Source organism: Triturus cristatus, chromosome 9 (genome assembly GCF_964204655.1).
Source record: "Triturus cristatus chromosome 9, aTriCri1.1, whole genome shotgun sequence".
Lineage (NCBI taxonomy): Eukaryota > Metazoa > Chordata > Amphibia > Caudata > Salamandridae > Triturus > Triturus cristatus.
The window spans coordinates 485,241,452-485,257,229 of NC_140592.1; the positions used below are offsets into that span (position 1 = coordinate 485,241,452).

The following is a 15,778-nucleotide window of genomic DNA, read 5'->3' on the forward strand; positions in this document are numbered from 1 at the left end:
TGTTGAGTAACGTATGGCAGCGCAAGTCGCTGCCTAGCATTACTTTGCACCAGGAACATTGGTGGAGAGTGGGTATTCCCAGACATTCACTCATGCGTTGTCACATTCCCAGATTTACTAAGAGTAGTAAACTTAGGAAAGCGTAAAAATTGTACACCATTTCCAGATAAAGGCTCAACAAGAATAAATATATTTATTTCTCCTCATTGTTTCGTCGTTTTAAGTGTGCTTCATTCTGCAGCTCCCTTAGAAAGAGGAAAACGCCTCTGAAGATTGTTTTTGTGCAGGGAGGTGTCCCTACCTGCACAAAAACAATCCTGCCTGCAACACAGGCACACTTGCACCATGGCGCCAGGGTACCTGCCTCGGTGCTAGGCATCACATAGTGCACCAGTGCAGTGAGAGACAGGAATGTGCCATATCTTAGTAAATATGGTGCATTCCTCCCCTCTCCATTAGACACAGAAAGTTGTCTTGCTGCATCAATTATTGATAAATCTGGCCTGAAATAATTAAACTTTGAAATATTTGTTTAATCCAGTTAAGAAAGGTACACAAGTCTGGAATCCTATGGTTTTGTTTTCTAGTACCGAGCTCAGAAAATGCCTCGGTGGTTTTGGTGGATAATTTCACGATACCAACAAAAACTGGGACAAGTGATTCAGATGCATACCATTCTTTTTAAATAACCTTATATTTTAGGTGTATGTTCTCATTACAAAGGGAATTAAAACGGTAGATGTTGGAAAGCTACAGACCACTTGTAATTCCTAGGGAATACACAGACACAATCAAAGCACTTCTACACCACTATTATTGATCCCTTCTCTGCATCCTCTTTAACAACCCTCACAAAACATGCCTATTATGATGAATATACATCTACAACACTAAGTACAGTTGACCAAAAATTCTTTACATCTAGGTTGTTTTCTTTGTACTGTATAACTTCTTTGGTTCTTGCCCACCTCATTCTGGACTGGTCTCAGCTGACGGTGGCAGAGCCGTACCCACATTTCTTCATTGACTTGCACATTTTCACTGAAAGTGCTATATCAGAGGCTCGTTAACCTATTTCCTAACACTTCTCCATGTTGTAGTCCAAGGATTATTGGCAGAGAAGCAAGGGAAGCTGCCCACGCTACTGTCCCTTTTCCTTTGACTCTACAGTGTATGTGCAAACACAGTTGATTTACATTCCACCATTCAGGATTATTCAAATATTGGACAACTTTCAGCTTTCATCGTGCCTATTTTCAATACAAGAGATAGATAGTGTAAGTAGGAGAGTGAATTAATTTGTGTGTCACATGAAATGTGTAGATACTCCACAGCAATGCACATTAAGCCATCTATGAATATTAAAGTGTCACCTTCCTTTTAGAGATTCCAAGCGGCCTAAATACTGCATTGAGTTGAACTCTCAACCAGTTGGCTTGGTGCGAATCCATAAGAATATTGTGGTGGGCTGCTCCCATGAGACGCTGCATGGCTATACTCAGAAGGTCAGTACTAGATGTTCCACCACACCTTCTGCCCAGACTCCATATGTTCACTGCTCTTCTCTTGTGTGCTTTTGAACCTTGTCTCCATTGCTGTATGTTAATCCACAGTTTCCTCTTCCTCACTTTCTGTCATTAGTGCCCTCTCTCTCTTTCTGCCCATTTCTTTTTCCCTATCATTCTTTTTCACATACCTCTTGGTCCCTTTCTCTTGCCTGAAAATATTTTACTGCAATTCATGTTGTTTCCTTTTGGTGTTGCCTTTGTTCAGACTCCTATCCTCTTTCTCTTCATATTTTCTCCTCTATATTTCCATATCGCCCACTACTTAGTGCTTACTTTCCCCTTTATTTCCTTGGCTTACGGTATTCTTTGCCCCATCCTTGTCCCTTCAACTCTATTTTCCTATGTGTTCCATTTTTTAATAGGGTCTCAGCCGTATGGCAGAGGGTAATTTGCCTCTGATGTCCATCTTACTATGGCTCTGCAAACTGTGCCATGTAAAACCTGTTCAGCAGTTGACTCTCATTGGTACAATGATGGTTAGTCACATGCTTCCGGAGGTAGTGTGGGATGCCTAGACTCAAAACAGAACAATCACCCTGCAATGCAAAACTGATTTCCCAACCCAATGCTTTACTTTAGAAAAGAAAATGGGGGTGTGACCAAGCAACATGGCCGACAGGACGTGAGCCCTTGAGCTCCTAGCAGGCCTTCCCATTAATCCTACCTGATCCGCAGCATTTTGACTGCAACCAGCTCCAAAACTTAGCCTGCTGTGCATGAACACTGCGTGAGGTATCGAGAATCCGTGGCGCCCATCGGAGAATGACAGTATGGGCGTGTGAGTCCTGGGCCGCCCGCAGCTAAAGGGTAACTCGCCTTGTGGGTGGAGGCGGTAGGGGATCGCGGTCGGCGCCCCTGCCGCTTAGCCTGGGGGTGAGCGCTGTTGAATTAGAGATCTCACTCTGAAGTGGAGATGACTGTGGACCCCGGTGAAGTGAATCACGGTGGTGAGATCGGCGCCCACATCTGCATCGAGGGTGGCCTGTGGAGGTGGCATGAGCTGGTCCGCAGCCCGATAGCGAAAACTTTGAGCGCAAAGGCAGATGAAGCGGCTGGTACCCTGGTGGTCGTGCTCCTCCCCCCATCCTGTGGTGGCTGAGAATGACTGGGGCTGCCGGGCAGTGCACCAAGTGCAGCTACGGTGGATATCCCGAAGCCCCTGGTGGCGTGACTGAGGCCCTGTCATTGTTTGCGCAGGAAGAGGCAGCAGAAGCTTGCAGCACACGGGCGCAGACCAGAGCGATTGGTGGCATCGGGCTGGCCTGGACAGTAGCTGAGGTGCTAGAAAAGAAGAGACTTGACCGCTGGGGTGGAGGGGGCATCTGGAGCTGTTGTCTCTTGCTCTCTTCCCCCTGCCCCCATGTGGGCAGAGCATGACCGGAGCAGCTGGGCTGTGGAACAGAGGGCTGCGGTAGCTGTGTCCCCAGATGAACTAATCGACTTCCTGCTGTGACCTCGCTGGAGGTGGCGGGTGTGACCTGCCGTGTGCAGACGGCTGATGGGCGACCCCCGGAGGCGTTGGACCGGCCTGGCAGAGGATCATTAGACCGAGGAAAATCACCTGGAATGGATGGAGGCAGAATCCAGGTGACTGGGAATGGGAGACAGGCTGCAGTAATTGTAGCGGCGGGGGTCCCTTGCTTGGACCTAGGCTTGGAGAGGCGGCGCGAGGAAGGCAGATATGCCATTGCTGGCTTCCTCGAATCCCCTGAACATGATTAATAAGCTGTGGGGCTTTTGAATGCTGGCAGTCACAGTTGGTGACATGGAGGACTGAACTGAGTATAGCGACGCCCACAGTGCCGGGGTGGGTTGCGCACTGTTTGGGTGTGGTACAAGAATGCAGAAGTCCCCGTACAGGAATACTGGTGGTGGCAGGCTGGAGAGTGGGCCTGCTCACGAATTTAGTGTGCGAGGTGCGAGACATAGGAGGTCACCTGGAAACAGTGGTGCACTGATATTGGCAGGCAGCGACCAGGTTTGAGGAGACACTGGTGGACCCTGTGAGGTGGGGGGAGAGTCTGACCCGGTGTGCGTGGTAAGCAGTGCCCCAGTCTGCACTGCTCCTGCATGCGCGGACCACCGGGGTCAGGACCTAATCCCCAGAGGCAGTGGAGTAGATACGGGACAATCTTCCCCCCAACTCCCCCGCGTGTACAGGAGTGCCAAGCCACAGCAAGTGAATTGAAGACGATGTGAGAAAGTGGCTCTGTATATACTGTTCCTTAATAGGTACAGGGTGTACAGAGTCCACAGTCCCCCAGGGTTGGGCAGAGGTTAAAGTTAGATATAACCTTACTCTCTAAAGTGGTAGCTTGGTCGAGCAGTAAGGCAGTATCAGAGGACAGTGTAAAGCATTTGTTGTACATACTCAGTCAGCAAATGGTCTCACACACTCAATAACTGAACTCTAGGCCAATGGTTTATATATAAAAAATATATGCTTGTTTTATTTTAGAACCAACACTTGGATTTAAAATATACTTTCTCAGAATGAGATGTTTCATATAAATACTTTTGCAATATGCAATTGACTTTTGTAAACAGTTACAAGTGGTTTCAATAGGCAACTCTATTTTAAACACAACAATGCATTGAGCTCAATGGAAAATTCAAGTTATGTGCCACAGATTACTTTTTAGATTACTTTTGGAATTCCAGGACTGGATCCTAGATTCAGTCCTGGGTCAGTACTCAGAATCAAGTGATGAAAGTCGACTTAATTACTGTAATGATTTTTAAACAATATTTAGCTATTTTAAAAGTTGACACTTGGAAAATATTTCAAAGAAACCAGTCAATGATTCCCTATGGAAGAAAATTCAAGTTGCAGGTACAGTATGTTCTCGTTACTTTTGTAATCCAGTACTGGGTGCCTAGACTCAGTACTGGGTTTTTTATCCAAAACAGGTAAGTAATTACGTTTTCAGATATTATACGATTTTTGAAGAATATATATTTTTTTTTTTTGAAACCGTTTATTGCATTCTAAAATAGTTACAAGTATGGGCCTACAACCATCCGGCCGGCCGCTAGAGTGGCAGAAGCATATGACATACATACAGTAAGAGTCTCTTGGCGGTATGGATTGGTAAAGCAGGAGATAGCAATAGCGCAGGCCACATAGCTCCAAGCCCACAGTACGGTTCCCTTTTATCAAAACAGAACAACACCAAAAACCACACCCGCAAGGCAACCCGCAATCCAAGATGTCGGCACGTGCTCCTTAAGTGGGGGATCCCAACCAGCAGCCTAACTCTGAAGAGGGGGAATGGGAGCAGATCCGGGACTGGGGACCCACGTGCCCACGGCTGGGGGAGGGGGGTCGGCTAGGGGGACGGAGCTGGTGAGGCAGCCGGTAGCAGTGGCGGCTCACAAATACCCCCGCGATAGGCGTTCCAGGGGCCCCAGATTTTCACCCACGCCCCAGGCTTACCCCTCGCCACATACACCACCTTTTCACGAAACATACACCAATCCATGTGTTCTTTCCAGGCCGACACCGCCGGTGGCCTCTGGGATCCCCACAATTGAGCAATGTCACGCTTAGCTATCATGTACCCCAGAGTCACCCACCGCGTCTGCGGAACCGAGTAGTCAGTTGGTTCCCACACATTCAGCAAGCACCTCCTCGCTTCAGGCAACAGCGCGACACGCGTGACCACTCGCAGGACCTCATGCACACCACGCCAGAATCGCTCCACCTTTGGGCACTCCCACAGAATATGCATGAAAGTTGCCAAAGCACCACAGCCACGCTTACACAATCCATCCCCAGCAAAGCCCATACGTAGAAGCCTTGGCCCCGTCACGTAAACCCGGTGGAGGATCTTAAGCTGGACGAAGGGAAGGCGAGCCGGGATGGCCACCTCTTTCGGAGAGGCCACCGCGGAAATCCAGTCCTCGTCGTCCAATTCCAGCCCGTCGGCAACCCAGGCCTCGCGGAGACTAGTCAGCAGGCACGATCTGTCGTTGATCAGTTTTTTATATATAAGGGAGATCGTGCTGTCTGGGACATGGCCATCCAGCACTCTGTCCTCCAGGGGGGAAGACTCCGGAATGGAAGCAACATCCGGGAAGACGGAGCCCAGCGCGTGGCGGACTTGTAAGTACCGAAAGTACTCACTGCCTTGCAGCTGAAACTCCGTCTGCAGCGTCTCGAATGTTTTGAATCCCCCCCTCGTCCAGAGATCTCCCACTGTGCTGATGCCGATCGTGTCCCACTTCTCGAAGCCCTTCGATGTCCACAGGGAGCCCAACCTCTCAGACGCATATAGCGGTGACGCCCGGGTCAAACGGTCCTTCCACCCCATAGCTGCATTAGCCGCGTGCCATACACGCACCATGACACGCGTCGGTCCCGTCAGACGGGAGTCGGGCGCGCCAGAGTAGAGCGCTCGATTGTAGTCGCCACCGGGCAGGAGCATCTTGTCCATTTCAAATGCCGGGTTCAAGGCGGGCCCGTAAAGGCCATGATTAATTGCAGCTAGCTGGGAGGCCCAGTAATACCGTTTAATATCCGGGAGGGCGACCCCCCCATCGTACCACGGGAGCGTCAATTTAGCCAGAGCAATACGCGGCCTCCCGTCCCAGAACAGGCGCCGCTGCAGGCTCTCCACCTCACGGAAGTAGCGCGCCGGAACCAAGTCCATAGTGTTCTGGAGAGCGTACAGAAAGCGCGGCAGCGACATCATCTTAAACAAGGCCGCTCGGCCAACCGGCGAGAGCGGAAGACGCCGCCAACGCACAACGTCCTCCTTCAAGCGCTGGAGGGGGGGTAGCAAGTTTCGCTCGTAGCGGGCCTCCGGGTCCAGAGTAATATATATACCCAGGTACCGGAACCCCTGGGAGGCAATCTGGATCGGGCAGTCCCGTGGTAGGGCCGGAGCCTCCCCGGAAAGCACATATACGCAGGATTTCGCCCAGTTGATGACAAGGCCTGAGTTCCGACCGAATGAGCGCAAAACATCAACCAGGACAATCAGCGATTTACGCGGGGAGGCGAGATACAAAAGGATATCGTCGGCGTAGAGGGACACGCGGTCCTCATGCTCGGGGGTCCAGCGGAGACCACGGATGGAAGGGTGCCACCGCAGCCACTCCGCCAAGGGTTCCAAGGCCAGTGCAAACAGGAGCGGCGACAAGGGGCAACCCTGACGCGTGCCCCGTCCCAGCGCGAATGGGGCCGAGACTCGCCCATTCACCACCACCTGCGCCAATGGGTCCGAATACAACAATTTGACCCAGCTAATGAATCCCGGTCCAAATCCAAATTTCGCCAGCATCGCCCAGATGTATGGCCATTCAAGCGTGTCAAACGCCATGGTGGCGTCTAAGGACGCCAAGATGGCCGGCTCCCGCACAAACGGGACACGCGCGAGCACTCCGTGCAAGCGTCGCAGATTAAGAGCCGTGTTGCGATGGGGTATAAAGCCAGATTGGTCTTGGTGGACCAAGTCGCCCACCACGCCGACCAGCCGGTTGGCCAACACCTTGGCGAGGATTTTGGGCTCCGCGTTCAAGAGCGAGATAGGCCTATAGGATGTGACCCGCTCACGGGGTCTCCCCTCCTTGTGGATCACCACGATTGTGGCCAGACGCTGGTCCGGCGGGAGGGAACCCTGCGAGTGGGCCGCCAAGAACATCGCGCGCAGGTGGGGCGCCAGTACATCCGGTCGCAGCTTGTACAGCTCGATGGGGATACCATTGGGGCCCATGGCCTTGCCGGATGCGACCGAGCGAATAGCAAGGGCAATTTCGTCCGAGGTGGGAGGAGCGTCCAGCGAATCCCTGTCCTCCACCGAAAGGGAGGGCAGCGCGATGTCCCGAAGCAGGGCATGGGAATCTTCCTCCGAGCAGGGAGAAACCGGGGAGTACACCTCGCGGAAATAATCCGCGAAGCAGGAGACAATGGCTTCCGGCTCGGTGACACGCACACCATCCATCCCCTCGATCAAAGGAACCACACGACTCGCTCTCTCCTTCTTGTCCAACCACGCAATCAATTTACCAGCCTTATCACCCACATCATACAATCGCCCCTGTTGCTCTCTACTGAGGCCCCTGGCTGCCTCCGTGACGAGGGCCCTATAGGCCGCCTGCTTGAGGTGTAGAACATGCAACTTGGCATCCGTCACCCCGCTCCCCAGGTCACCCTCTAGTTCAGTGATTTCGGCCTCCACCCGGGTTACCTCCTCCCGCTCGCGCCTCCGGGCATGGGAGATAAAGGAGAGGGCCTCCCCTCTGAGAACTACCTTAAAAGCCTCCCACAGGGAGATGGCCGAAGGGACAGACCCCACATTCTCCTCAAAGTACCGCTGCAAGGATTTGATCAAGTCGGCGCGAATAGTGGGGTCGCGCAAGTACCAAGCATTGATTGGGGCCACCCTGCCCTCCCCCCTCGGGAAGACATCGAAATGTAACAGTAATGGGGAGTGATCTGAAATACCCCGCGCCAGATGGCACACCTCTCCCACCCTCCCAGCATAGGCCGCAGGGACAAGGACGTAATCAAGCCGCGAGAGGCTACCATGGGCACCCGAGTGGAAGGTGTATTGCAGCTGCGTGGGATGCTTTAGTCGCCAGCAATCCACCAGTCCTAGGGTATCTAAAAGGCCGGACAGCCACGCCTGTGCCCGGGGGAGGTCCCTAGGGGGATGACGATCCATAGACCCAGAAGCTACCGCATTGAAGTCCCCCCCAACCACCAGCAGACCACCCGGGAGGTCTAGGAGAAGGCGCCCCAGGTCCGCAAACGTAGTGGATTGTAACCCAGGCGGAACGTACACTGATATAAAAACAACCACTCTACCCTCCATTCTACCCACCAGGACAGTGTAGCGTCCCCTCTCGTCATGGCGCACCTCATCAATCTCCAATGGGAGCGAGTTCTTGATCATGATACCCACCCCCCGTGAGCCTGAGGTGAAGCCCGAGTGGGCCACCAAACGATAGCCCCGCCGATTCATGGCGTGAAAGGAGTTGCCTATAAGGTGTGTCTCCTGCAGGAAGACAACATCTGGTGAAATACGTTTCAGATACTGCAGGACCACACCACGCTTAATCCTGTCCCCCAGGCCGTTAACATTCCATGACAACACAGTCAAATCCCTACCCCCCATCATACGTAGAAGCAATCAGCAATCAGTTGCCTTGCGGTGCAAACAAACAACACACCCCCCCCCCACCCCCCCATCCCAACAGAACTCCCCCCTCCCTGCACCCCTGCATGAGCCCAGACAGCCCCCCCAAAGTGCAGTGTGCCTGTCGCCCCATAGATGAAAAACTAACTAGTCCCCCAGAGGAGGAGGGAAGCCCCCAATAGACCCCGTACGACCTCCATAGGAGGGGAACATACACGATCAGTAAATGGTAAAGGAATGTTGTCCAGAGCAAGGCCTATTATTCACCCCTCAGTTCTGATCCGGCGGGCCCTCCCCGCCAACCGCACCCCCCCCACCCCCTCGGCCCCGATCCCCAGGCAGAGTGTCCAACCAGTCCCCAGCCGCCTCGGGTCGGTCAAAAAAGTGCGTGCGACCATCCACCTCCACCCTGAGCTTAGCTGGAAAAAGCATTGAGTACTTAAGGTTCAGGTCCCGTAGGCGACGTTTAACTCCGAGAAAACTCAGTCTCTGCTTTTGGACCGCCGGAGTAAAGTCTGGGTAGAAATGCACATCCATGTTGTCAAGCTTGACCGGTCCCTGTTGCCTGGAGGTCTGCAGGATAGCGTCTCTGTCCCGAAAGTTAAAAATTCGGGCAATGAGAGGCCGCGGCGGGGCACCGGCCTTAGGTCTGCCCCCAGGGACCCGGTGGGCACGTTCCACCGCAAAAAGCTTACTCAGCCCCCGGGGCTGGAGATGGGTAAGGATCAATTCTTCCACAAAAAGATCTGCCGCCTCCGCCTCTCGTCCCTCCGGCACCCCCACAATGCGGACATTATTCCTCCGGGCCCGACCCTCGGAATCCTCCAGTCGACGGTCCATCAGGGCGCTCGCCTGGCCAAGCCGGCGCAACTCCTTTTGGAGGGCCACCACATCTGTCGTGAGGCTCGTTGTGGTGTGGGCCAGGGAATCGACCCGGTCGTTTGTTTTGGACAAGTCGGCCCTCACAAGGCTCACATCCACAAGGACCGAGTCTATCTTTTGCGCTAGGGTGTCGAAGCGCTGGTCCACCGAGGCCTTCATCTCGGCGATGGCGCCCATGACGTCCCGGAGGGTCAGATCCACTGGCTGAGCAGACGCCTCAGTCGGGCCCGCCGGGGATGTACGCGATGCCTCCTGAGATCCCTTCTGGAGGGTGTAGCGGTCCATGCTGTTGGATTGATGCGCCGGGCCACGGCGGGTCGTCTTCAGCTTCGCCCGGTTGCCATCTTGTTTGGTGGACATATCTGCTCTCCCACCGTCGTGCCAATCTCCTCGAAAGGGCCGATAAACCAGTTCACGGGTTCCGGGGGGGAGGGCGACCACTGGACCGCAGGACGACTCACAGCCGGCGGGTCAGCCGGGCACTCGGACAAGGCCACACCACCGCACCCCGCTCCGCAACCCTACCTCGCTTGAGGGCAAGGAGGGCGCAAAAGCGAAAGTGAAAGCGCGGGGTACGCGAGTCGCCCAGCCCTGCCCGCCGCTGTTGTTCACTTTGTCCCCGGATCGCCCCACAACTCCAATCCGGGGGGCCGGCGCGGAGAAGGCCGCAACCTTCGATCGGTGCTCCCACCGGTGTCCGGGGTCCGATTCGAAAACGGAAAACGGGTGTCGCCTCAGCTCGGGTTCACAGACACAGTCCCCTCAACAAGGACAGGATATACCCAGGATTAATTCAGGAGGTCCTCGGGAGCCTCGCACCTACGCGGCCATTTTGGTTGCGCGCTAGGCTCCTCCTCTCTGAAGAATATTTAAAGATTGCAGAAATCGACACTTGGAAGAAATTTCACAGAAAAACAGTCAATGGTTTCCTATGGAAGAAAATTGGGTTAAGGGTAAGGACAGTTGTAAGTATTTTTCAGAGTCCGTGCTGGGCACCAAGATCCAGCACTGGGAGCTCACCTAAGAGCAGGTGAGTAATTTCGTTTTCGTTACTCAGCTGATTTTTGGTGAATATTTTAAGATTTGAAAAGTCCACACTTAGAAGAAATTTCAGGAAAAAGCCAGTCAATGTTACCCTATGAGGAAAATAGAGTTAGCGGTTTAAGGGTAAGTACTCGACTGGCAGAGTTGAGGTTCTGGGCATAGACTCAGGGGTCCCCCAGGGTCAGGTAGGTACAGTTGGTTCACCCTCAGCGACTCTAGGGCGGCCGGGTGCAGAGAGAGTTAGGCCCAATGTTATCCTATGAGGGATAGGGGGGCCTTGGTTGGTGGCTGCTGACTGGCAAGCCACGCGGCTGTGGGAGCTGGGCTCCTGGTCACTTACTCAGGGCAAGTGGGGGAAGTAGGTAGGTGTAGAGTTTTCACTGCCAGGGCCAATCGGGCGGCTGGGTGCAGAGTGCTTTTGAGCCTTCGGGCGCTCAATTGATTTCAATGGGAAATCTCCGGTTTAGAAAAAGACTGCAAGCTCGGGGACGAGGACTCTTCAGGTGCCACCACCACTTCGAGAGGTAAGTTGGGTAGTTGGAGGATAGGTAGGTACCCCGGGATTGGGCACAGGGGGCCGTGGGGCACCGCGTGCAGGGGTGCCTTTTGGTGTCGGGAAATCTTACCCTCTGTTGATCGCGGTAGGGGGGGCACCTTGTTCTGAGGCTGCAGGCTTCTTCAGGAGTGTCGAGGGAGGTCCTTGGGTGCCGGACTCGGGGTCACAGTCGCCGTGGGGTCGTCCTCGGGGTCTTTGTTCACTCCGGCACTGGCCAGGCTTGGCTGGTGCAGAGTGTGCTGGGTTCGCGGTTCCGGGCGGCTGCCAGGAATTAGAGGTAGGTTTTGAGTAGAGCCTCTACTCATGGGAGTCCCAGGGGCTTAGAGCCAAAAAGTAGCCAGGTCCTCCGGTTTTGTGAGGTTGCTGGCCACAAGAGATGCCGGGTTGGAGCAGGAGCAGGTTCGAGGGTCGACAGGCCGGTAGGGCTGGGGCCAAAGCAGTTGGTGTCTTCCTCTTTTTAGCAGCTGCAGGGCAGGTCTTCTTTCTTCTTGTTCTTCTTTGTAGTTTTGAATCTGGAATCTGGGGAAGGAAGGTTCAGGGTGCCCCTAAATACTAGATTTAGGGGCGTTACAGGTAGGTGAAGGGCAGGGGCCAATGGGTCCCTGTCCTGGGGTGGGTACACCCCCTATCCTGCCTCTCTCCTGTGGGAGGGGGGCAGGAGCCTAGTCCTGATTGGGCAGGGCTTCTCATCTTCAAGATGGCGAGAGCCCGGAGATGTGCTTCACCTCGCCTACCCCACCTGAGGGGTGGGGTTGGCAGGCTGGCACATCCCCTGTCCTTATTTGGGGTTTCCGGGCAAGCTTCCCGCCAGAGTGGCCTGGGGAAGCTCACAGAGGCGGCATGCCTTTGAAGCTTCCCCCTGCCCATCCTGGGGGAGGAGATTTAGCACCTCGCCCAGGATGTGCATTGTTGCAGACCCAGGAGAGCAGGGGCTCTCCTACCCAGGGGTCCAGTAACATGTCTGCTGTGTGGCAGCATAGGCAGCCTCAGAACAGACGTGGATTGTAGGTTTAGGTTTCAGGGGGCCTCTCTAAGATGCCCTCTGTGGTGCTTTGTACATTAAATTACACACTGGCATCAGTGTGGATTTAATGTGTTGAGCAGTTTGATACCAAACTTCTCAGTCTTCAGTGCTGCCATTATGGTGCTGTGGAGTTCGTGTTTGACAAGCTCCCAGCACCATATACTCTTAGCTGGCAGCACTGCACTTACAGGACCCAGGAATGGACCTGGGTACTGTAGGGGCACAGGGCTCTTGCCTCTGTGCCCACACCACTGGCATAGGGCACCCAGCTAGAGGGGTGGCTGATGTATTCCAGGGCAGTGTAGGTTGTGGGCATGGCACACAGGGATGTGTGCCATGTCGACTCTCTGTTTTGTCTTGTATCCAGACACTCAGCCTGCAAGAGCAGTGTGTGTGTGTTAGGGTACAGGGCCTCTAAGGGTGGCACAATGAGTGCTGCATTCCTTAGAGGCCTTCCCTGGTCACAAGGCCCTGGGTACCTAGGGTACCATTTACCAGGGGCTGACATGTGGCCAGGGTTTGCCAATTTGGGTTTTGGCTGTTAGGCAGTTTTTAGGGAAGGAACACAGGCCCTGGGCACCTGATTGGCAGGAGCCCAGGGCACATCAAGGAAAAGTGCATCAGCTATTAGGCAAAAAAAGAGGGGGGGGGGGGGGGGGGTTACTGCAACAGAAATCCACTTTCTTACAGACGACACCAGAGGTGCTCCTCTGACGGAACTACTTATTTCGGAGGTGACGGCGACCGGCCTGGCACGGGTGGTGCAGCCTGGGGTGAGCGGGCCAAGGGAGGTCCTTGGCGCCTACAGGTTGGCCAAGGATAAAGCTGCTTGCTCTGCTGGAGCCAACACGATCATACAGTACACCACGCCACACCACCCTCTAAAGCACATACCGAGACAGATGGGCACTGGTGACAAGGAAGAAGATGATGCAAGAGAAGAACCAACCTGCGTGGAACTCCTGGCAGCCATACAGGGTTCTAGGAAGGTCCTGGAAAACCAAATTAGGACAGTATCCATTGACCTGAACCGGCTGAGAGTGGATTTGGGTAAAGTAACAGACCAAGTTTTCACAGCCGAGGCAGACATTGTGGACTTGAAGGGAGAGGTGGTGACTCTCAAACAGCAGGTGGCATGGATGACCACGAATGTCGAGCCGAAGATGCGTGCGAGGCGCAGCAAAATATGAGTCTTGGGGTTCCCTGAACATGTGGAGGAGGGTTCGGCGGAGCAATCCCTGGAACAGTGGAAACGTACTCATTTACATCCACGAGATCTGTCAGAACTCTTTCTAGTAGAACGGGCACATAGACCCCTGGTGCTATCTTGGGATCTGGAGATCCGAGGTGGGGCACCCGGCCCGGAAAGGGACACAAGGTAATGAACACCCGGCTCAGAACCCAGATGAGACTCCACTGGAGGAACAAAGAGTCACTGTGAGTGAAGATGGCACCATTCATCTTGGGACTGTGGACCAGGGTGACCCGGCATCACCAGATGCAGCATCGAGGCTGGAGATGGAAAACCTGCTGTAAACTTTGACACTGACGATGGACGTTGTCCCGGAAACCATGCTGGATGCAGTCCATGAATTCCTCACCTTAGATTGACCCCCAGGCGTCAGACTGGATCCGGAGATTTTTTCTTTTCGGGACCGGCGCCGACTGGTACTTTTGTACCCCTTTTTTTCCTTGTCGCCCTGAGTGGTTACCAGAGGAGGATGAGGAGGACTGGGAGGGGTCGGCGGACCCTCTTGCAGACCAGTTAGAAGAACCAGACTGGAGAGAGTTGGGTGAGGTCAGTGGTCTGGACACCTCTCCAGACCATGGCATTCTATCTCTCCCTACCGTGGCTACGGAGGAGGGTGCATCATACACAGTGATGTTGCATAGGGTAGCTGAGGCCTTAAACCTTGAGCTTCCTACGGTGACTAACCTCCTGACCGAGGTGCTTCAACCGGCAGCGGCCTCTTCAGAGCCCCTGCTGCCGTTCAATGAGGCCCTCAAGGACATCCTTTTGCGCACTTGGTCCAAGCCCATAAGAGGGGTTCTTGTGGATAGGATGGTTGCCCAACGTCACCTCCTGGCCTCGGGTGACCCATTTTTCCTCTCCCAACACCCACCCCCGAGAGCTTGGTGGTCCAAGCCTCAACTTCCAAGGGCGCATTTCCTACCCCTCCACCTGATAGGGAATCCAAGAAGCTGGACCATCTTGGGAAGAAAATGTTTTCTTCCTGCAGCTTAGGACTGCGGTCGGTGAACACCGATTGTCTCTTGGGCCGTTACTCCCTTCTGTGTGGCACATGGTTGCGCATGTCCTTCCACAGTACCCCAGAGGAGGCCCGGGCCCCGCTCTCCCGTGCAGTTGCTGAAGGGAGAGATGCAGCGAAGTTCACCATACAATGTGGACTGGACAGTGCCAACTCGCTGGGCAGGACGATTTCAACGTCTGTAGCCCTGAGATGCTACACCTGGCTGAGGTCCACTGGCTTTTCGGGTGATGTCCAAGCTACACTTTTGGACATGCCCTTTGATGGTTGTCGCTTGTTTGGTGACAAAGCAGACAACGCGCTTGAGCTTTAAGAACTCCAGGGATATGGCCAGGTCCTTGGGCCTCGCTTCTTCCTCTCGCCCTGCGCAGTCTGCTTTTCGTCCCTTTCGTGGCTACGGAAGGGGTGCCTCGCCACGTTCTGTCCAGAGCCACAGGCCTGCGCAAGCTGTCCAGCCTCTGCGTGGCCGGGGACTTGGGACCCACCGTCGTGGGTCTGGGAGCCAGCAGGCCCCCTCTGCAGCAGCCTCCAAGCCCTCCTAGTCCGACCTTACAGGGCCACCATTAGCTAGTGGGTGACAGGATTCACCATCACCTCCCCTACTGGCTCAATATCACGTTGGGCAGGTGGGTTTTGCAGATAGTTTGAAGGGGCTACTCCCTCTCCTTCGAGACTACCCCTCCATCCATGCCATGTCAATTCCATTGCATGTCAGAGGATCACTTGGCCCTTCTCCACCAGGAAGTTATGACTCTCTTGGCCAGGGGAGCCATCAACCGAGTTCCTGCCCCAGAATTAGGTTGTGGTTGTTATTCACACTACTTTCTGGTGCCCAAGAAGGACAAGGGTCTGCGTCCTATCATAGATCTCAGGAACATAAACTGCTTCCTCCGGAAGGAGAAGTTAAAATTGTTGACACTGGCTCAGATCCTGTCTGCCCTCGACGCTGGAGACTGGATAGTAGCGTTGGACTTGCTTGATGCTTATTTTCACACCCCCTTCCTGCCAGCCCACCGGCGTTACCTACGGTTCACGGTAGGCCACGAGCACTTTCAGTTTACAGTGCTCCCCTTTGGCCTTACCAGCGCCCCTCGGGTGTTCGCGATGGTGATGGCGGTGGTCGGAGCTCATCTGCACAAATCAGGGGTTCCAGTCTTCCCCTATCTCGACGACTGGCTGTTCTCTCTCACCTCCAGACTATGGCCGACCTCCTGCATTCGCTGGGGTTCACCATCAATGTGCCGAAGTCATATCTGATTTCCTCTCAGAAGCTCCGTTTTCATCGGAGCGGT

At 54.2% G+C, this 15,778-nt stretch overlaps 1 protein-coding gene across 1 annotated transcript in view; it reads left to right on the plus strand.

The window, feature by feature from the left end:
* Window positions 1–15,778, plus strand: part of BBS1 (Bardet-Biedl syndrome 1) — an 843,521-nt gene that overhangs the window by 152,532 nt on the left and 675,211 nt on the right. The window contains exon 10 of the mRNA XM_085625445.1: window positions 1,385–1,505. Within this exon, the coding sequence (XP_085481571.1) occupies window positions 1,385–1,505 (121 nt within the window). The remainder of the gene's footprint in view (window positions 1–1,384; window positions 1,506–15,778) is intronic.